This window comes from Euleptes europaea, chromosome 12 (assembly GCF_029931775.1).
Source record: "Euleptes europaea isolate rEulEur1 chromosome 12, rEulEur1.hap1, whole genome shotgun sequence".
Taxonomy (NCBI): domain Eukaryota; kingdom Metazoa; phylum Chordata; class Lepidosauria; order Squamata; family Sphaerodactylidae; genus Euleptes; species Euleptes europaea.
In genome coordinates this window covers 8,883,606-8,906,802 of record NC_079323.1, presented here as the reverse complement: position 1 = coordinate 8,906,802, position 23,197 = coordinate 8,883,606, and the positions used below count along the sequence as shown (strand labels likewise).

At 46.8% G+C, this 23,197-nt stretch overlaps 1 protein-coding gene across 1 annotated transcript in view; it reads left to right on the top strand.

The window, feature by feature from the left end:
• DLG2 (discs large MAGUK scaffold protein 2) overlaps positions 1-23,197 on the top strand; it is a 970,480-nt gene that overhangs the window by 115,901 nt on the left and 831,382 nt on the right. Inside the window, exon 4 of the mRNA XM_056858113.1 lies at positions 17,003-17,104. Coding sequence (XP_056714091.1) covers positions 17,003-17,104 — 102 coding nt within the window. The remainder of the gene's footprint in view (positions 1-17,002; positions 17,105-23,197) is intronic.

Genomic DNA, 23,197 nt, shown 5'->3' with positions numbered 1-23,197 from the left:
CTTTTACGCTTGGCTGTTTCCCTCGCAGTCATTCTCCAATGACTTGGGGTCTTTGTTTGGATTATGCCATTCCCGACCTTCAGTGGTCGCCTCGCTCTCCCACCGCGTTTCTGCGCATTTTTTCCCGCGCTTTCAAATTTGAGATAAAACAGGTCTCTGGAAACATGGGCAAAACCTGGGCAAACGCAGGGGGAGCGCGAGGCGGCCTCTGAGGGTCGGAAACGGCTTGCATAATCCAAACAAGCTCCCGAAGTCGTTGGAGGGGTGACCGTAGGGTTGCCAGCCTCCAGGTACTGGCTGGAGATCTCCTGCTATTACAACTGATCTCCAGCCAATAGAGATCAGTTCACCTGGAGAAAACGGCTGCTTTGGCAATTGGAGTCTATGGCATTGAAGTCCCTCCCCTTCCCAGACCCCGCCCTCCTTAGGATCCACCCCCCAAAATCTCCTGCCGGAGGCAAAGAAGGACCTGGCAACCCTAGGTGACCGCGAGGGAATCAGCCAAGCATAAAAGGCCCCGGCTTCCCAATCTTGTGCATTATTTTCCTTTCACAAAGATAATAGATACATATGTGTTGGTGAAAATAATAGAAATCCGAGCTCTGCAAATGGGTTTGCCAGCAGGTGTCTGACAGGAAGACGGTGCTACCAGGGGTGGGGGGGGGGATGGTCTATTCATTGCTCCTAATAACATTCATACTTTTAACAGCTTCCCAAAACAAGCATACACTTAAGCTGACTTTCTCATTAAAAAACAAAAAAAGATTTCTCCCCTCGGAGCGGTTGTTTTAAAGATACCTGCAAGTTCTATATGCAGGGTCGGGCGCTTAGTTTGCTCTGGCCGTTTCTCGGCAAACCTTACTGAGTCATTTGTCTCACTTATGCATCTTTCACTTTTGATTACTTATTGAATCTAACCTGCTATGCATGAAAATCCCATGCCCTCCGCATCCCAAGGACGCTACTTTGCATTGGTTAGCTGAACCTTGGTAATATTTAATGTACTTAAAAAAAAGGGGAGGTAGGGTTGCCAGGTCCCTCTTCGCCATTGGTGGGAGTTTTTTTGGGGCGGAGCTTGAGGAGGGCGGGGTTTGGGGGGGGAGGGACTTCAATGCCATAGAGTCCAATTGCCAAAGCGGCTATTTTCTCCAGGGGAACTGATCTCTATCACCTGGAGATCAGTTGTAATAGAAGGAGATCTCCAGCTATTACCTGGAGGTTGGCAACCCTGGGGGAGAGTCTTTCAAGAGACCATTTTTATTTTACAACCGTATAGGCATTTTTGAGTCCTGTGGGGCCCTCAAAGCAATCCAGAGGGAGGGAAAATCTTAGGCCTTTTATGCAGGGACGTTTCCCTGCCATCACCCTTGCTGACCGCTTCGGGGCTTCCTTTTGACTATGCATGCCTTATCTGCCCGTCAGAGGTCGCCTCGCTCTCCACACGCGTTTTGCCCGCATTTTCCAGATTCTGGCCAAAACGGCATCTGGAAAACATGGGCAAAATGCATGGGGAGAGCGAGGCGACCTCTGATGGGAGGAAAAGGTATCCACAATCACAAGGAAACCCCGAAGCAGTCAGCGGGTCTAATGGCCAGAGCTGCCGTTTTCTCCGGGGGAACTGATCTCTATTGGCTGGAGATCAGTTGTAATAGCAGGAGATCTCCAGCCAGTACCTGTAGGTTGTAAACAAAGTGCAAAAATATCTATTAGTGAGCTACCATCATGTCATCACATAATACAATGTTCTACAACATATATACAAATATCCTATGTCTGCATAGCCAAGGCAGAAAGTTCTTGCAAGTTTTTTACATATAATATTTCCATTAACAGGTAGATGTGATCCTGAAGTTCAAGTGAAAATTCACTTGAACTTCAGGATCACATCTACCTGTTAATGGAAATATTATATGTAAAAAACTTGCAAGAACTTTCTGCCTTGGCTATGCAGACATAGGATATTTGTATATATGTTGTAGAACATTGTATTATGTGATGACATGATGGTAGCTCACTAATAGATATTTTTGCACTTTGTTTACAAGTTGTGTCGTTCCTGTACTTATTTCCTTACTTTGCAGTACTAGTACAGTGGTGTCTATTTTTTCTGTCAGTACCTGTAGGTTGGCAGCTCTAACTGGATATCGATAGGGTGGCCAGTTCTGGGTTGGGAAATATCTGGAGATTTCGGGGGTGGAGCCTGAGGAGGGCGGGATTTGGGGAGGGGAGGGACTTCAGTGGGGTATAATGCCATAGAGTCCACCTTCTGGAGCTGCAATTTTCTCCAGGGGAACTGATCTCTGTCGCTTGGAGATCAGTTGTAATAGCGGGAGATCTCCAGTCACCATCTGGAGATTGATAAGCCTAGATACTGAGAATCCCAAATACCACCCTAGATATAACAAAACAAAACCAAACCTAAGGTATTTTTCAGGAATATATTCAGAGCAGATATATTCGAGTGTGCATCCCTAGTTAGAAACCTAACCTATCTTTGAAAACGGAAAACAGAAATGTATTATAGCTCCTATTTTTTAAAGCTAATAAAGACTTCATTTTCTTTGTAAAAAATGTGGGCCATCTATTTCATTGCCAAATATGCATCATATTTAGATTTACCGGGGAATCAATCAGTGGAGGAGGAACTAATGTCTTATGCAAGAACGGTTTGCTGTAGTAATTTTCCTCATTTAGCATAAACAATTTCATCCTTCCAGGATACACAGATTCATTATCCAGACCAGGCTGTTTGGGGATTCGGCCATAATTCTTCTCTGTCAATTGCCCTAGCTCCTCAGACCTCTTCTTTCAAGGAAAATGCACATTTTGTCTGTGGCACAATGTTATATTTAGTTGAACTCCCATTAGAAAGTTGCAGCTAACCTGATAGTTGCATAACATACGCGTCTGTTCTGCTCAGCGAGCCCCGCATCTTCAGCGAAGTGTTTATATCAAAGAAGAAGAAGAGTTGGTTTTTATATGCTGGCTTTCTCTACCACTTAAGGAAGAATCAAAGCGGCTTACAGTCGCCTTCCGTTCCCCTCCCCACAACAGATACCCTGTGAGGTAGGTGGGGCTGAGAGAGTATGACTAGCCCAAGGTCATCCAGCTGGCTTCACCAGATTAGCCTCCGCTGCTCATGTGAAGGAGCGGGGAATCAAACCTGGGTTCTCCAGATCAGAGTCCACTGCTCCAAAACACCACTCCTAACCACTACACCACACTGATAGTTGTCCGGTATGCACAAGATGGGACTGATAGCAGCTAGGGATGCCAGCCTCCAGGTGGGACCTGGGGATCCCCCAGAATTAAAGCTCATCTCCACACTACAGAGATCTGTTACCCTGGAGAAAATGGTTTGATTCTTCCTGAAGTGGTAGAGAAAGTTGGCATATAAAAACCAACTCCTCCTCCTCCTCCTCCTCCTCCTCCTCCTCCTCCTCCTCCTTCTTCTTCTTCTTCTTCTTCTTCTTCTTCTTCTTCTTCTTCTTCTTCTTCTTCTCCTCCTCCTCCTCCTCCTCCTCCTCCTCCTCCTCCCCCCCCCACAGGCAGTCTCAACCAATCAGGGAATCAATCAATGAACAGGGTGACACAATGACAATACTTAGCAAATCAGATATCGTTACACATTGATGTCTCTGAGGGCATATGTAGGCAAGTGAAACAGAACGTCGATCCTGGGTTAATTGCATGGGTGAAGCCAACCGATCAGGCATCACAAAGTGAGAGGAAGATGGCATGACCTCCTAGAGCCTGGTGCTCTATGAGAGCCGGCTGTGTGGTGGTGTCACTGAGGGCAAAGAAAGTGAGATATTACGGGCAAGAGAGGGTGAACGTTTTCACAGCTATTGAGATATTTGGTTAATAGAGCAGAGTTTGCCGTGCAATACTAACCAGGGCCAATCCTGCTTAGCTTCTGAGATCTGACGAGATGAGGCCAGCCTGCCTGCTTCTGAGATCTGATGGCATCAGGCCAGCCAGGGCCATCCAGGCCGGGGCAATCTGTCCCCGATTGCCTTGTTATCAAAGCAAGTCATTATTTTAATCTTAAGAGATCCAGCTATATCTCCATTCACTTGGTGTCACAGAGGGGCTCTGGAAGAACAGCTTACTCAAAAGGGACATGACCGAGGTGCTTACATTCACTTGCTATATCTGAAAAGGGAAAGCCAGCAATAGCCTGTAATATGCATAAGGAGTTTTTTTTGCCAATACTTGGCCTTTAACTTCTTATAGTTAAACTGTGGAACTCCCTGCCCCAGTGATGGCTGACAACTTGGAAGGCTTTAAGAGGGGAGTTGACATGTTCATGGAGGAGAGGGGTACTCATGGCTACTTGTCAAAATGGATACCAGTCATGATGCATACCTATTCCTCCAGGGTCAGAGGACCATGCCGAATTTATTAGGTGCTGTGGAAGACAGGCAGGATGGTGCTGCTGCAGTCGTCTTGTTTGTGGGCTTCCTAGAGGCACCTGGCTGGCCACTGTGTGAACAGACTGCTGGACCTGATCCAGCATGACTTTTCTTATGTTCTTATATTGAGTGCAGTAAATAAATCTCCCACTAAGTCTGTTGCAAAAGGTAAAACTTATATTTATTCAAGTAGATTCTGTTCACTTTCAGGTTGCAGTCGAAAGGGAGAGAGAGAGAAGCCTGATCTCAAGAGCACTTTCCCTGTCCCAAGTGGCCAGTTGATCCAGCATCGTGTGTATGGGAGCGTGAGGAATTGTTTCTACAGGAGAGACCTGTAGAGACGTGTGACTCCATGAAGAGCCATGTGAAGCGTGGGAAGACTCACAGAGAGAGGAGGGGGTCAGAGGGCAGCAGTGTTTCTCTCCCACACCTAGGGTTGCCAGGTCCCTCTTCGCCACCGGCGGGAGTTTTTTTGTGGCGGGGTTTGGGGAGGGGAGGGACTTCGATGCCATCGAGTCCAATTGCCGAAGCAGCCACTTTCTCCAGGCGAACTAATCTCTATCGGCCAAAGATCAGTTGTGATAGCGGGAGAGCTCCAGCTGGTACCTGGAGGTTGGCAACCCTACCCACACCTCAGTTTCTGTTGCATTGCCCCAACAAACAACTTGCAAGCTGATCCGTGTTTGCACTCTGCAGAGAGATTTCATATATATTCCTAGCTGCCCTGATTTTGCATTTCGAAGGTGGCTCGCGAAAGATGTGTCACCCCGACCCCTGCTGAAAAGGCTGAACCGTTAAAGCTGAGTTTTCCTTTTGCTTTCCTTGATTGGTTGCCTGCATTTTCAAGCTGGCTCGTAGGATTCGGTCCGCTGCTCTTCCTGCTGCAGGTTTGTTTTTTTCTTACTGAAAGGGCATGGCACGATAGCCGGTGTTAGAGAGTCCTTCTGTATCTCTTCCAGACTGCCGGCAGTGACAGATAACCTCGCTGAAATTCCAGGTCCTCAAAAACTGATCCCCCCCCTCTTCTGTCATTCATTGCTCCTCTGGAAAGTGTAGCTCTCATATTTCAAAAGTTATTATGTAAAGGGCAAAAGAGGGTGGTGAATTCAGGTCACGACACAGAACCTCTTGCCACAATGCCTGCTAGGAATAAGAATATTGGTCAAGCTGAAAGCCAGCTTGGGTTGGAAATCATAGAATCATAGAGTTGGAAGGGACCACCAGGGTAATTTAGTCCAACCTCCTGCACAATGCAGGAAATTCACAACTGCCTCCCCCCCACACCCCCAGTGACTCCTACTCCATGCCCAGAAAATGGCCAAGGTGTCCTCCCTCCCATGAACTGCTTAAGGTCATAGAATCAGCACTGCTGACAGATGGCCATCTAGCCTCTGCTTCAAAACCTCCAGGGAAGGAGAGCTTGCCACCTCCCGAGTAAGCCTGTTCCACTGAGGAACCGCTCTGTTAGAAAATTCTTCCTACTCTTTAGACAGAAACTCTTTTGATTTAATTTCAACCTGTTGTTTCTGGTCCGACCTTCTGGGGCAACAGAAAACAACTTGGCACCATCCTCTGTATGACAGCCCTTTAAGTACTTGAAGATGGTTCTCATATCCCCTCTCAGTCTTCTCCTCTTCAGGCTAAATGCTATGGGACTTGCAGAAACTCAATCGGCAGGTGAGACTGGACAGACACAGTGCTCTGTTGCTGCCTCCAAGTCCAGCATCACCTTAGAGACCAACAAGATTAGGAGGGTAAGCTTTTGAGCATCAAGGCTCCCTTTGTCAGATCTGATGAAGGGAGTTTTGACTCTTGAAAGCTTGGTAGGGCTGTTTCCCTCGCGGTCACCACACCAACTGCTCCGGTGCTTCGTCTTGATTATGCCTGCCTTTCTTGACCGCCAGAGGTCGCCTCGTTTTCCCAGCGTGGTGGTGGATTGCTTTCAGATCTCCCCCCCCCCACCCGCCCCGGCCTTCTCCAAACCAGAGAAGGCCAGCGGGGTGGATCTGAAAGATTTGGAGTTTTTTTCAGTATTTTTCAGGTTTGCCGCTCATGTGAAGGAGTGGGGAATCAAACCCGGTTCTCCAGATCCCAGTCCACCGTTCTTAACCACTACACCACACTGGCTCTGTGTGTTGCAGAAAATTCCTGAAGAATTATGCGCTTCTACCATAACACATGAAGTCTGCAAGAGAAATCTTAGACGTTCCACCAAATGACGGAGGCTTTCTTTCCTTTGATAACTAATTGCATCCTACCGTGTGGCCATCTTATTCCCGCTGCTTCTCTGGCTAAGCACTCTGTCGCACGTTGTCTTTGTTTCCTAAATTGGGCTTAACTTCATTACCATGAGCGATGCGATTGACTATTCAATCGACCTTTCCTGACAATGACGAGGTATCCGATGAATTCCTGCTCATCAGCCTTAAAGACGTGGGATCTTCTCCTGGCTTCCTTTGCAGCTGGCACATTGGCAAATGTAGACGTGAGAGCTAGCGTGCCTTTCAGATCAGAACATAGAATCAAAGAGTTGGAAGGGGCCATACAGGCCATCTAGTCCAACCCCCTGCTTAATGCAGTATCAGCCTAGAACATCCCTGACAAGTGCTTGTCCAGCCTCTGCTTAAAGACTGCCAGGAAGGGGGAGCTCACCACCTCCCCAAGTAGCCGATTCCACTATCAAACAACTCTTACTGAAGAAAACGTTTCCCTAATATCCAGCTGGTACCTTTCCTCCCACAATTTAAACCCATTAATGCGAGTCCTGTCCTTTACTGCCAACAGCAACAGCTCCCTGCCCTCCTCGAAGTGACAGCCCTTCAGATACTTTAAGAGAGCAATCAAAAGAGTTTCCATCTAGATATTAGGAAGAAATGTCTAACACAGCAGTTTCTCAGTGGAACAGGCTTCCTCGGGAGGTGGTAAGTGCTCCTTCCCAGTAGGGTTTTAATCAGAGGCTAGATGGCTATCTGTCAGCAATGATGATTCTATGAACTTAGGCAGTTCATGATAGGGAGGGCATCTTGGCCATCTTCTGGGCATGGAGTAGGGGTCACTGGGTGTGTGTGGGGGAGGTAGTTGTGAAATTCCTGCATTGGACAGGGGTTGGACTAGATGACCCTGGTGGTCCCTTCCAACTCTATGATTCTATTCTATGATTCTATGTCCCCCCTCAACCTCCTCGTCTCCAGACTGAACATTCCCAGTTCCCTCAGCCTTTCCTCATCGGGCTTGGTCTCCAGGCACCTGATCATCCTCGTCGCTCTCCTCTGCTCCCGCTCGATTCTGTCCACACCGTTTTTGAAGTGAGGCCTCCAGAACTGCACACAATACTCCAGGTGCGGCCTGACCAATGCAGTGTACAGTGGAACTATGACATCTTGCGATTTGGATGTTATGCCTCTGTTGGTGCACCCCAAACATGGGGGTGTATGGCTGAAATGAGTTGGATAGCCATTGTCACATAACCAGGGCCGCACCCATAATTTACCAGTAAAATGTTCAGTCCTCATTTGAACCTCAGGTTCCCAAATAGGGATGCCAGCCTCCAAGTGTGACCCAGGGAGCCCATAGTATTACAACTCATCCCCAGACTACAGAGATCAGTTTCCCTGGAGAAAAGGGGTGTTTTGGAAGGTGGGCTCAATGGCATTGTACCCCACTGAGGTCCCTGTCCTCCCCAGGCTCCATCCCCAAATCTGGAGTTTCCCAACCTGGATCTGGCAAACCTAGCCTCCCCCCAGCATCCTCTGCCGCTGGCCAGGGGGCGACCTAGCAACCCTATCCCCAAAGCCCTATTCCCATCACTGCAGATATGAGCAAGAAATAGGGTTGCCAACTCTATGGCATTGAAGTCCCTTCCCCCTTCAAACCCCACCCTCCTCAGACTCCACCCCCAACTTCTCCAGGTATTTTCCCAACATGTAGCTGGCAACTAGGGTAGCCAACCTCCAGGTACTAGTTGGAGATCTCCTGCTGTTACAACTGATCTCCAGCCGGTAGAGATCAGCTCCCCTGGAGAAAATGGTCGCCTTGGCCACTGAACTCTATGGTCTTGAAGTCCCTCCCCTCCTTAAACCCCACCCTCCTCAGACTCTGCCCAAAAAACCTCCCGCTGGTGGCGAAGAGGGACCTGGCAACCCTATAGTACCTGGAGGTTGGCAACCCTACACTCAACGCCTGTTTTCTGGGCCCCACTGAAATGGTTTCAACCACCTAGTTCTTTCACTCTTCAAGATCTCTGCTGGCACAAACCCCGTACTCCTCAGAAGGGCTTGTGCTAACCTTGGAAGATCGATTCACTTGTCTAACCTGTCTTCTTTATGTTAAATTCTGTCTCTGAATTAGGGATGTAGTTTGCAGAGCAACGGACTGAACAATCTGTTCCGCGCTGTGAGCCAGACTGGACGCCTTTAGAGCTTTCTGGGCCTCCGCTGTGGCAAGAAGCCACCGTGTGTCTTCTTTATTCTAGGCTTTGTGCAAAATCCAGTGGCATGGTTTAAGCTAATGCAGTTTTAAAAAAGCATTCCCTTGCTTTCTGGTCACCATGTCCTTGCGTGTATGTGTTAAGTGCCGTCAAGTCGCTTCCGACTCATGGCGACGATATGAATGAAAGTCCTCCAAAATGTCCTATCTTTAACCATGTCCTTGGCTTCCCATAAATCTTTGGGGGTGGAACATGGGGAGGAGGGGCATTGTATGATGCGATGACATCACTTCCGGGTGGGGACCCAGAAGTGATGTCACTGCGTCAAGTGACACTCTATGAATTCTCCCAGTCTCTGTGGCGAAGACCATATCTCTCTTCTATTCCAGCTCTCTCCATCTGCAATCAATTTAGGGTTCCCGGTTCTGGGTTAGGATATACCTGGTGATTTTGGGGGTGGAGCCTGAGAAGGGTTGGGTTTGGGGAGAGGAGGGACCTCAGAGAAGTATAATGCCCTAGACTCTACCTTCCAAGGCAGCCGTTTTCTCCGGTGGAACTGATCGTCGTCTGTAGATCAGTTGGAATAGTGAGAGATAGGCTTGCCAGGTCCCTCTTTGCCACTGGTGTTTTTTGGGGTGGAGCCTGAGGAGGGTATGATTTGGGGAGGGGAGGGACTTCAAGGCCATAGAGTCCAATTGCCAAAGAGGCCATTTTCTCCGGGGGGACTGATCTTTATCGGCTCGAGGTCAGTTGTAATAGCAGGAGATCTCCAGCTAGTACCTGGAGGTTGGCAACCCTAGTGAGAGATTTCCAATCACCACTTGGAGGTTGGCAACTCAAATAATCGCCCAATGCCTCTTTTGGCCCAATGTGCCTTCTGGCCCCTGAACCTTTTTATGCCACTCCTAAGATTCTGGGGAGAAGTTTCCTCCCTGCAAAACAACCCCTCCCAAGTCCCTGTTTGTCCCTACGTCTCGGCAGAAAACAGCTAGAGCGAAGCCAGCGAATGCGGATTAATTTAAGAACGTCCTTATCATAGCAACCAAATTTCTTTTGGGTAGGGGCTTTAGGAAGGAATGATGTGATGAAAAATGACACAGGCAAACAAGAGTGCCACGTTGTTATGGTAATTGACACATGCAGGCAGTGATCGATATATCTGGCCTTAAACAGGTTGAGCTAAGCAAGAAAGGTGCGCGTTGTCTTTATGAATTAGAATATTGCCCCGATAGTCCTACAGTCATTAGTCATGCTTACTACTTCTAATGACTTTTCTCCCCTCTTTTTTTTGTCTTTTCTTTTCCAATTTACTCGGACTCGTTTTAAGATTTTGCTTCCTTCCATTTTCGCAGAGGCTGGTCACCGTTTGCACGCTTGTACGCTTGTAAATCTGAATTTAATACCATGGGAACCAAATGATGGTGGAACCACATTTCTGCCATGATCCTGTGCACCCCCCGGGGGGGGGGGTATAAATGGAATAAATAATTAAATAACATAATCTTCACTATATTTAACAGAGGAAATCATAAATAATCCGGTCTACTGACATGAGCTGCAGTTTGTAATTCATGCAAAGTTTACTATTTTCCTCAAGAAATGAAATCACACGAAACAGTTGTATGGCACAACAACTAACCCTCCACAGACTTTAGGAACAGGACATTAAACACACATAAACAAACATGGAGCTGCCTTATACTGAATCAGACCGTTGGTCCATCAAGGTTGGGATTGTCTGTTCATAGGGTTGCCAGGTCCCTCTTTGCCATCGGCAGGAGGTTTTTGGGGAAAAGCCCGAGGAAGGCAGGGATTGGGAGGAGAGGGACTTCAATTGCCATTTTCTCCAAGTGAACTGTTCTCTGTCTGCTGGAGATCAGCTGTAATAGCAGGAGATCTCCAGGTAGTACCTGGAAGTTGGCAACCCTAGCTATTCAGACTGGTAGTGGCTCTCCAGGGTCTTAGGCACAGGTCTTTCCCTTCACCTGCTGCCTGGTCCTTTTAACTAGAGATGGCGGATATTGAACCTGGAACATTGTTCATGCCAAGCAGAGGTTCTACCACTGAGCCACACCCCCTGCCCATGGCTCTCCAGGGTCTCAGGCAGAGGTCTTTCCCATCGCCTTGTGCCTGGTCCTTTCAACTGGAGATGCCGGGAACTGAACCTGGGACAATGCTGTACCACTGAGCCATAGCCCTTCCCCACAGTTCTGTCTTCCTTCTCCTGCTATAGTCCACTGCACCCCCTCATTTTCTTCCCTGGGGTCAACAGACCCTCAACAACAGCATCAGGGCAAAGCAGAGGAGAGCAGTGTGAGATGGGAATTGGCGGAGATGGCTCTCCCTTTTTATGAGGACTTAAATCCCCAAACCTGCATGATTGGGTGTGTACGAATGGGGTTACAGCGTGCATTCAGATTACCCATTCAGGTCCAGCTGGATATGATACAGCAGGAAGGATCAACACCTAAAGCACATATACCCCAAATCCATGTCTCAGCAGAGGCTTAGGGGTCTATTTTGTAATGACAGCAGAACATGCCCGTGAGGGGAGGCATACTCTGCCCCCTTCTATGTTTTACCATGTTGTATTCACTTACCCTGTTGAAGTTGGCTGTTCACACAGTGGCCAACCAGGTGCCTCTAGGAAGCCCACGAACAAGATGACTGCAGCAGCATTATCCTGCCTGTGTTCCAAAGCACCTCATATAATAGCCATGCTCCTCTGATACTAGAGAGAATAGGTATGCATCATGACCAGTATCCATTTCGACTAGTAGCCATGGATAGCCCTCTCCTCCATGAACATGCCCACTCCCCTTTTAAAGCATTCCAAGTTGGAAGCTATCATCACATAGGAACCTAAGAACATAAGAAAAGCCATGCTAGATCAGACCAAGGCCCATCAAATCCAGCAGTCTGTTTAAACAGTGGCCGACCAGGGGCCTCTAGGAAGCCCACAAATAAGCGACTGCAGCAGCGTTAGCCTGCCTGTGTTCCACAGCACCTAATATGAGAGACATACTCCTCTGATCCTGGAGAAGAAGAAGAGTTGGTTTTTATATGCTGACTTTCTCTACCACTTAAGGAAGAATCAAACTGGCTTACAATCCCCTTCCCTTCCCCTCCCCACAACAGACGCCCTGTGAGATAGGTGGGGCCGAGAGAGCGTGACTAGCCCAAGTTCACCCAGCTGGCTTCATGTGTAGGAGTGGGGGAACAAATCCAGTTCACCGGATTAGCCTCCACCACTCCAGGTATGCGGAGTAGAGAATAGGTATCCATAACGACTAGTATCCATTTTGACTAGTAGCCATGGATAGCCCTCTCCTCCACAAACATGTCCACTCCCCTCTTGAAGCCTTCCAAGCTGGCAGTCATCGTAACATCCTGGGGCGGGGAGTTCCACAATTACTTCCACTTGATCACTTCCAGCCTCTAACTTTGTATACAGGCGTGTGACTCATTGTCTCCTAGTCTCGTCGCATTCTGTTATGTGCCCGCCTTAATCTCGAGGGGCTCGGCAGTCGTGGTATATCTGCCAAATTAATTAATTTACATTAATATGCTGTGAAATTAGGCATGGGTGGCTGTGTGTTTTGCTCTTTTCCCCTGTAGCTCTTTAAAATGTCTTAATGATTTGTACAGCATTTCGTTTCAAAGCAGTTAATTTAATAAAAGTCAATATCTCCTAGTGCCGAGAAGTCGTAGGAGCTTTTCATTAGCAGGGATGATAGATTCATTGACAGATTTCTGTTGTCACCGAGAAATGCCAAAAGAACATTCTTTCAACAGCGTGCTGTTAAGGAACAAACTATCGGCCATAGATGTGCAAAATTATATTAATCCATTAAATATATGCACATTTCCTTAATTCACCACGCTTAGCGCTGTGACCGATCTTTAACATAATCATCCAATGGCAACCTCAGTTGGTATGACAATTTATCGTTTGTTTTTACGCGGCGGAATTAATATAGCGAGAGATGTTCTGTAATATGGTGCTATTTTTAAAACTGTTAGTTCACTGCAGCTTGGAAGGAAATTCAACATGAAATAAAAATAAATTGGAACGGGGGAGTGCCATGTTCCCTCACCACGTTCACGGCAATTTAAATAACCTGCCTGCTAGAGAATCCTGGGAATTGTAGTTTGGTCCGAGATTTGAGGGTGCTTTGTGAGAAGTCTCTCTATATATGGATCCTCACCAACTTAGATCTTAGATCATGCCTATTATATTAGGTACTGTGGAACACAGGCAGGATGCTGCTGCAGTTGTCTTGCTTGCGGGCTTCCTAGAGGCACCTGGTTGGCCCCTGTGTGACTTGCTGGACTTGATGGGCCTGGGTCTGATCCAGCAGGGCTTTTCTTACGTTCTTATATTCAATAAACTTCTGATGGTTCCATCAGTTTGCCAAATGCATCTGGCTTCAGGGAGGGCTCTTTCCTTCACTGCATTGGCCCCCTATATTCTGGAACAGCCTCCCAGAAGATATTTGGGTTATTTGCTCTGAGCTGGGAAATATTTGGACATTTGTGGGGCAGAGCCTGAGGAGGGTATGGTTTGGGGAAGGGAGGGACTTCAATGTGGTATAATGCCATAGAGTCTACCATATAAAGTGGCCACTTTCTCCAGGTGAACTGATCTCTGTTGCCTGGAGATCATTTGTAACAGCGGGAGATCCCCAGCTACCACCTGGAGGTTTGAGAACAACAGCATGTGGCTCAAAAATTTGTAATTAATTCACATTAAACCAAATACGGTACTAAGACCTTCATTCCAAATCATATATAATACAATACAATATATGCACACATAAATTTCCATACAACCAAAGCAAATGATTCCAATAAGGATTCAAAAGGAATTAAGGTTCATTCCAATTCCATAGGAACAAAGGATCCAAATCAAAATAAGTCAAGCCACACCGTCACAGAGAGTTCATCCTATGGCGCCGATTTCCCCCAAAGTGAAATAGCGGGAGATCCCCAGCTACCACCTGGAGGTTGGCAACCATAGCTGCAGTCCTACAGACACTTGCCTGAGAGTGGCTAAAAGGCAACAGTTTTCGGACGTGCTTAGGATTGCTTGCCCAAACAGCCCAGCTCAGCCTGAATTTGTCAGAGCTTGGCAGCGAAGCAGGATTGGTCACAGTTAGCACTTGGATGGGAGACTACCAAGAAAGACTGGGTTTCCTATGTAGGGTTGCCAGATCCCTCTTCGCCACCAGCGGGAATTTTTTGGGGCGGAGCCTGAGGAGGGTGGGGTTTGTGGAGGGGAGGGGTTTCAGTGCCACAGAGTCCAATTGCCCAAGTGGCCATTTTCTCCAGGGGAACTGATCTCTATCGGCTGGAGATCAGTTGTAATAGCTGGAGATCTCCAGCTAGTACCTGGAGGTTGGAGAACCAAAACAGCACAGAAACAATATATGCAATGCTTAATTTTATAAGTGAATAAAGTGCAAAAGTGACAATAAATATATACAATATAATACAACAAGATACAGGTAAGTAATATATCTCAATCCAGCATATTCAGGACTTGGAAACCTCTCAAGTCCATTCAGATGTAAGTCCAATATGTCCAGTAGTTATATAGGAAGAATATTTCCTTTGTGGGAATCAGTTGTATGTCTTTTCAGACTATATTTCAGTATGTTAAAAGTCAAGCAAACAGCCACAATGAAGGATGACAGATATTTTAGTATGCTGGAAGTCGAGCAACAGCCACAATGAAGGATGACAGGACGTGTTGTCTAGATCATAATCAATCACGTTTCACGTGGAGGTTGGCAACCCTATTCCTGTGTGAAGGAAGGAAGGCAATGACAAACCACCTCTGGTCATCTCTTGCCTCCCTGTGGGTGGGGTGGCCATGAGTCAGTGGCGACTCAGCGGCACCTTCTTCTTAGCACCGCACCCTCCATTCCTCTTATCAGTCCAGCGTGACCGCTTTTTTTTTCAGGAGAATTAAAATCTTGTTGGTCTCTTAGGTGCTCCTGGACTTGAATCTAGCTCAAAGAGGGCAGCCACGATGACTGAAACATTGGGTTGAATTCTTGGGTGGAGGTAGGGTTGCCAACCTCCAGGTGCTAGCTGGCGCTCTCCTGTTATTACAATTGATCTCCAGCTGATAAAGATCAGTTCGCCTGGAGAAAATGGGCACTTCGGCAATTGGATCCTGTGGCGAAGAGGGACCTGGCAACCCTAGGTGGAGGGCCTTTCTCCCCAGAGGCCTTACAGCTGACACTGGATCAGGCCATTACAAATGGTGACTCCTCAGCGCCTCAGCGCAAGAAACAGCCTCCGCCACAGGACTATACGGTCAATAGATGTGAGGCTACACAGTTGGCATGCTCAGTTTTTGCTGGCGCCCATAGGCCATTTATGCTTGGTAATTAGCAGCGCATTCCAGGCTGAATTGCCCCTGGATTGCATATTATTTTGACTTTTTCATGCTGAACCGTCATTCCGGAAGTGACTGCAAAGCCGGCGCATACCTTAATGCTTCACATTACTTAAGAGCTCCTTTAACGCAACCTTTGGTGTTTGCTCCGCCCCTGCCACGAAGAATCCCCTGAAAGAACCATACAAAATAATAGCGGCGCGTTAGCTATGCACGTGCTAACGGCTATGCAAACAGGAACGAAGGAGCAGGCGAGTGGGGAGTGGTGGGATTGCTCCTTTTGCGTCGGGACCGTGGACGGGCATTTTAAAAGTCGCATTTAAAAAAAGAGCTTTGAACGAGCATCAAAACTGACCTTGCATAAATGGCCATCGAATCCTAAGGAAGGTAAAAATAGGTTGCATTCTGGGATGTTTAAGAGAGTGCAAAGGCTGCCCCCTACTGGGTTCGTCATGGAAGACATAACCTTCCTGAGTGGTGTTTCTTGAGAGCACACCTTTACACATTTATTTATTTGTTTGTTTGTTTATTAAATTTTTATCCTGCCCTTTCGCGGCTCACATCCACACAACGTTTCAGCTAAAACAATATCAGAATAACAAATAGTTAAAAATTAAAACCTATAATATAAATAAATACTGCTGGATTGTTGCAAAAACCGAGGGAATGTGGGAAAGCACATATAGACTCAAGACGTTTTTTTTTTCCTTAGCAGGCCATGTGACTGTAGTATTAACATTTGCCGATGCGCTAGACTTTTATGGCCATTTTGATGTATAGATGGTGATGAATATTGTCCAAAAATGCAATTTTCGATTTTTTTCCACGTTTTAATTATGGCTGCTGCAGAAAAGGCCGGCGCAGATGCAGCTCAGCCGTTTAATTCATCAGCGTGTGAGGAATATCGCTGATTGAACTTGAGAGCATTGTAATTATTATCTGATGAAATGGACTTGGTTAAACTGTTGGTGGGTCACGCATTACTGGGACCTACACTGGCTGAATATTTTATAATACATGGGCAAAAACAGTACTGGGAAAGGAGCCAGAGTCTGATGAATAAGAGAGTAGTGTCGAAAGACAGTGGGTTGTAGTGGTTAGAGCAGGGGGGTATAAAGCATAAGGCCTGAGGGCCGGATCCGGTGGACTCTGATCTGGAGCGGTGGACTGTGATCTGGAGAACCGGTTTCGATTCCCCACTCCTCCGCATGAGCAGCGGAGGCTAATCTGGTGAACTGGATTTGTTTCCCCACTCCTACATGTGAAGCCAGCTGGATGACCTTGGGCTAGTCACAGCTCTCTTAGAGCTCTCTCAGCCACACCTACCTCACAGGGTGTCTGTTATGGGGAGGGGAAGGGAATTTGATTGTGAGCTGGTTTGATTCTTCCTTAAGTGGTAGAGAAAGTCGGCATATAAAAACCAACTCTTCTTCTTCTTCTTCTTCTTCTTCTTCTTCTTCTTCTTCTTCTTCTTCTTCTTCTTCTTCTTTTAACTGAAATATTGCTGGATTCTATGTTGTATCCTCCATGTCTGTAAGAATGGAATTTCCTACTGGATTCCATAGCCCACCTTCTTCCAAGCTGCTGGCACCGATACAGGAAATTGTTCAATGGTATAACACAATCAGAAGCAGAGTGGATGGGTGTATAAAGGTGCAACTCAGCTTCCAACAGTGGCATTCTTCATTTACGGCTGATGCTGTTTTGCCGAATGCTCTTTCCTTTATTTGAAACATCTCCCTTCCCCAATTCCAGACCGCTGCTTCGAATGGGCCGCCAGACAGATGGGCCACAAGCACAGACCAGGACAAGGGGAACCAGTCTTCTGAGAACCATTCCACAGACAAAACAGCCAAGGTAAGAACGGTGACCCTGTTTCTTGATTTGTTTTGGCTGGCGGAAGTGGATTGGGAAGGAACTGTCCCTGAATTTCCGCATCGTTTCCTGGAATGCATTTGCGCACGTTCGTGTTGAATTGGAGAGGATTCAGATGGGTACTGGGGGGCCTGACAGATGGTTCTGGAAGGGAAATCCTGTGGAGAAAAGGCCAGTGGTAGGTTTGGCCGAGAAAAATATAGGTGGTGTATATAGGTGCATGGGTACTTTCACTCACGTTCACCCCCAGTCTGTCTCGGTTGTTCCTTGGAGTTATGCATGAGTTTTCCGTCCATTAGAGATGAGCTCGCTGCCAGCCCTCACAGATCCCGAGACTTCCTGTACCTTTGTTAACCCGATTCTTCCCTCTCCCCTGAGCTCCCCTGAAATCCCTGTGCATAAGGCAAAGCGTGGGACACCCAAACTTGGTTTCTCTCACAGAAAGCATGCAGCCAATTGCAAAGCAGCGTGCAAAGAGGCGGGGATTCAAATGCTTCCTCCTTCCTCAGAGCTCTTTCTGAGCAGAAGTAAGGCTTTTTAAAAGCGAGGTTTGGATTTCTCCCCGCCCTCCTTTCAGATTGCTCTGTTTTTTGTTTTTTTCTTCGTAAAATGCTTTTTTATTTGGCAGTTGGGTTTCTTTGGGGGGGGGTTTCTCTCACAGTAAGTGCTACAAAGTAAGCCAATTACAAAGCAGCATTTAAAGGGGCGGGGACTTGATTTGAGCTTGGAGACTGCTGGTGCGTAGATTCCCAACAGGAAAGTGTGGGTCTAGCGAGCAACGAACCTCAGGCAAAACTCCCATGCATAAATGTCCATAGACGGACGGCAGACTGATCCTGTGGGTGAAGATAACAAGGTGCTTTGAATCGGACCATTGGTCTGTCTAGATCAGTAGTGCCTGATATGTCTGGAAGTAGATCTCCATAGTCCTAAGGCAGGGGAAGGTCTTTCCCCATCACTTGTTGCCTAATATCCTTTATCTGGAAATCAAAGCCGCCCCCCCCGCCCCCCACGATGGGTAGCTGTGTTAGTTTGTCTGTAGCAGTAGAAAAGAGAAAGAGCCCAGTAGCACCTGAAAGACTAACAAAATTTCCGGTAGGGTCTGAGCTTTCACGAGTCACGGCTCACTTCTTCAGATACAGCTAAAATGTGAGTCCATCTATCCTTAAGTGGAGAAGAATAAATTCACACACCCAGTGGCAAAAGCAAGTAAATGATATTAGCAGGCATGATTGGATTAGGTGTGATATGCAGATGGGGTAGTAGGTATAGAGAAATCAGCATTGGTCATGAGACAGGAATCTCAGATCCCTATTCAATCCAGGAGAATGCAGTGTCTTGCGCTTCATTATTAGTTGTAAATGATGTCAAGTTGCAGCTGATTTATGGTGACCCAGCAACGTTTTGAAGGCCAGAGACAAATAGACGTGGTGTGCCATTGCTGGCCTCTGCGTAGCAACCCTGAACTTCATTGGTGGTCTCCCATCCAAGTGCTAACCAGGGCTGACCCTGCTTAGCAACTGAGATCAGATGAGAACAGGCTGGCCTGGGCCCATCCAGGTCAGGGCATTCTGATGTGAAAGGCAGATCATGAGAGGGAGGGCAGGATAGGTTATGTCCGTGTTTTGCTCTCATGGCCCTTTCTTACATGCCCAGGGTAATGCCGATTGCCAATTTGGGGTCAGGAAGCAATTTTCCTCCAGGCCAGATTGGCCAGGGATCCTGGAGGATTTTTTGGGGCCATCTTCTGGGCATGGACTAGGGGTCACTGGGGGAGTAGGGGGGAGGCAGTTGTGAATTTCCTGCATCGTGCAGGGGGTTGGACTAGATGACCCCAGTGGTCCCTTCCAACTCTTTGACTCTGTGTTTACTGCTCTTCTTCTAGTTCTTCTTCTTCTAGTTCTTCTTCTTCCTCCTCCTCCTCCTCCTCCTCCTCCCAGGTAACTGGTGACGAAGGCTGAATGCTCTGGTGGTTAAGCTTACTTTAGTGTTGATAAAGGCATCCTAGGGTATAGCTGTGTGAGTTTGCTGTGAAAGTCAAAGAAGAAGTAAGGTTAGAGGTGTTTTCCCTTTACAGCTCTGGTCTGTAATAGTCTCGCAGTCTGTCAGGATGGACTTCAGATTTCCATTTCTGTAAGGTTTACCACTAAGCCGTGACAATTCTCATGGGGGTTTAAAAAGAAAAACAAATTACCGTACAAGGTTTCCACTCTCCCAGACCATTTTCTTCCCTTGCCTTCCCTCAAAATAAAAGGAAATCACAGGGGCATCTCCCTTTTCATTCCCTTACGGTGGAAATAAAACACTAAGAAAACAGAAGTTGATTGGAATGGGATGGCTATTTAAGTTCCTAAGTGCCATGAAATGTTGCTCTCTTTTTTTAATTACAGGAAATGTGGGTCATTATTATTTCTTGTTTAGTAGCTGATATACACAGTCAAAAGAAGTATGTAGGATGGTCCTGTGAGGACTATACCACTTCAGAACACAGATGAAGGATTTCATGAGGGAGGGACCTCAGCAGGGTATAGGGCAATAGAGTCCCACCCTCCAAAGCGGCCATTTTCTCCAAGGGACCTGATCTCTGTCATCTGGAAATCAGTTGTAATAGTAGCAGATCTCCAGGCCCCACCTGGAGATTGGCAACTCTACCAAGGAGTGTTGTACCGAGTGGCCAAAGCATACCCAATGAACCTCAAGGCAGAGTGGGGCTTGGAGGGTGGATCTCGAGGTCCTAATGCACTAGGCCACACTAGCTCTACCAGCTGGCAACCCTATTCAGGAAGAGCTAGTGTGGCCTAGTGGATTAGGACCTAGAGACCCACCCTCCAAGCCCCACTGGAGATTTTGGGGGTGGAGCCTGAGGAGGGCGGGGTTTGGAGAGTGGAGGAGGACCTCAATGCGATAGAGTCCAATGGCGAAAGCAGCCATTTTCTCCAGGGCTACTGATCTCTAGAGATCAGTTGTAATAGTGGGACATCTCCAGCCACCACCTGGAGGTTGGCAACCTTCGTTATGTCAGAAAGGGTGGTGACGGGGAAATGGCTTGCACTTCAGTGAGTATTTCTGTTGAAGTCTCCGGTCAGTGTTTGATGGAACACTTCCAAAATGTCTTCAGAGGGGTTGCCAACTCCGGGTTGGGAAATTCCTGGCATTTTTTTTTGGGGGGGAGGGCGGTTTGATCCTGAGGCGGGTGGACTTTGGGGAGGGGAGGGACCTCGGCAGTGTATAACGCCATACCCCCCACCCTCCAAAGCTGCCCTTTTCTCCAGGTGAACTGATCTCTGCCCCTTGAAGATGCGTTGTAATACCAGGAGATCTCCAGGTCCCAACTGTAGGGTTGCCAGGTCCCCCTTCGCTACCGGTTTTTGGGGCAGAGCCTGAGGAGGGTGGGTCTTGGGGAGGTGCTTCAATGCCATAGAGTCCAATTGGCAAAGTGGCCATTTTCTCCAGGGGAACTGATCTATATCGGTAGGGTTGCCAGGTCCCTCTTCGCCACCGGTGGGAGATTTTTGGGGCGGAGCCTGAGGAGGGTGGGGTTTGGGGAAGGGTGGGACTTCAATGCCATAGAGTCCAATTGCCAAAGCGGCCATTTTTCTCCAGGTGATCTGATCTCTATCGGCTGGAGATCAGTTGAATTAGCAGGAGATCTCTTGCTACTACCTGGCAGTTGGCAACCCTATATATCTGCTGGAGACCAGTTGTAAGAGCAGGAGATCTCCAGCTAGTACCTGGAGGGTCCTAACATCTAAACACGTCCTAACAGCTTCCCTCCGTGGCTCCTGCCTGGGACTCCGCTTTCCAGCAACTTACAACATCTAAAGAAGTCCATATTTGAGTATAAAAATTTTCTTACCTGTTACTCAGGACACTCAGGAATTGACGTTGACTTACCTGACTCCCAGGATATTTATACATTGAACTTTTTTGCTGCTGGACTGCTATTGATATCTATATGTGTATCTGGTTATTACCTTGTTGTATATATTGTTCACTTTTGCACCTTCCTTCACCTTTATAAATTAGTACTTTAATATATATTGTGTGAGTGCTGTCTGGATTTCTTCCAGTACCTGGAGGGTGGCAACCCTATCCACCTGGAAATTGGCAACCCTACGCAGGGAACCGATCGTGTGTGTGTCTCAGAGCCTGCCTTCAGGAGAAGCAGGCTGGTAAAGCGTGGTGTCCGGGAAAGACTCGAACTTAGTGTTTAATGATCCTTTGGTCTTCCGAGGCTGAAGGAAGCTGCCAGGGCGGGTTGTGATTGCATTTAAAAGCACTCTGGTAGCTCAAGTCGAATGGCCGGGATCCGGGCGTTCGTAACCTCTCTCCCAAAGCACTGACCCGCTGTTATTTGCTCAGTCGCCTCAGACTACATTGCGTGATCAATAAACGTTCCTTATGTCTTGTGCCCAGTTGAAGCTGAGAGGTACATTTGCAAATATTTTCAAGCCTCAGAGCTCTTACTAGATCTTAATCCCTTTCCAGGGAAATAAATAAATGTTATTTTTATTTTACTTCAGGTCTCCTGTGCGGTTATAGGGGCAGACAAGGTATTCCAAAGCAATAAGAGGCCTTCAACACAATTAGATAGGGTTGCCAACCTCCAGGTAGTAAGCAAAAAAAACAGAAAGGCAGTGTGTGTGTGTTAAGTGCCGTCAAGTCGCTTCCGGCTCATGCCGACCCTATGAATGAAAGTCCTCCAAAATGTCCTATCTTTGACAGCCTTGCTCAGATCTTGCAAATTGAAGGCTGTGGCTTCCTTTATTGAGTCAATCCATCTCTTGTTGGGTGTTCCTCTTTTCCTGCTGCCCTCAACTTTTCCTAGCATGACTGTCTTTTCCAGTGACTCTTGTCTTCTCATAATGTGACCAAAATACGATAGCCTCAGTTTAGTCATTTTAGCTTCTAGGGTCAGTTCATGCTTGATTTGATCTATAACCCACTGATTTGGTTTTTTGACAGTCCACGGAATCCGTAACCCTCTCCTCCAACACCACATTTCAAAGGAATCTATTTTCTTCCTGTCAGCTTTCTTCAATGTCCAGCTTTCACACTCATACATAGTAATAGGGAATACGATGGCATGAATTAATCTAGCAGTAGCACAAGTAAATGCAAAGAATGAATGTTGTTGACAAAATCCAAAAAGTCAGAAATATTCTGACTGTAAAGTACAAAGTGCAAAGTGCAAGTGTAAGTAATGTATTTATTTAATGATTTATTTATTCAGTGTTTAATAGTGTGATAGTATTTATGGTGTAAAAATGTATATAAAATGCTTTTTATAATGTTATAAAGACTGCATGTACTAGACAATTATATATATCATATTCCCTCAATATACAGTGAATTCTGAGGAAGATTCATCATCGAAACAGGAAGATTACCGGATCCTTGTATTGCTTGCATTCTTGATACAGGTCAAGGGAACCTAAATGCAGAACTTTATGTCCAAGAAGGCATGCTGTACAGCACGTCGTTTGATTGCCTTGGGGGCTTGTTCATAAGACCAGCTTCACACTGGCTTTGGTCTACAATATGACTACTTGACTTGGACTATTTGTACTACTATATATATTTCTGTGTACTTTGCACTTTGTACTTTACAGTCAGCAATTCAATTCAACTCGATTTATTACGGTCATTTGACCAGCATTATAAAAATACAAGAATGAATATCGTCGGCCTTACTAAGAAGGTCAAGACAAATTTGAAAACAAACCTTAAGAACATTATCAAAAAGGAGTATGACCATTATTGAAATAAATAAATTAGAATTAAAAAGTTACAGCTGTAATTTCCGAACCCTGTAATTTACAGCTGTAATTTCTGAGATTTTAGGGGTGGAACCTGAGGAGGGTGGGATTTGGGGAGGTGAAGGACTTCAATGCCATAATTTCCAGGTATTTCCCAACTCGGAGCTGGCAACCCTACAATTAGACCTAGGAGAAGGAAATAAGAGGCTCAAAACAAAATTAGACCTAGGGATAGGGGTTGCCAGCTCCAAGTATTGAAATACTTGGAGATTTTGGTGGTGGAGCTTGAGGAGGGCAGGGTTTGGGCAAGGTATGC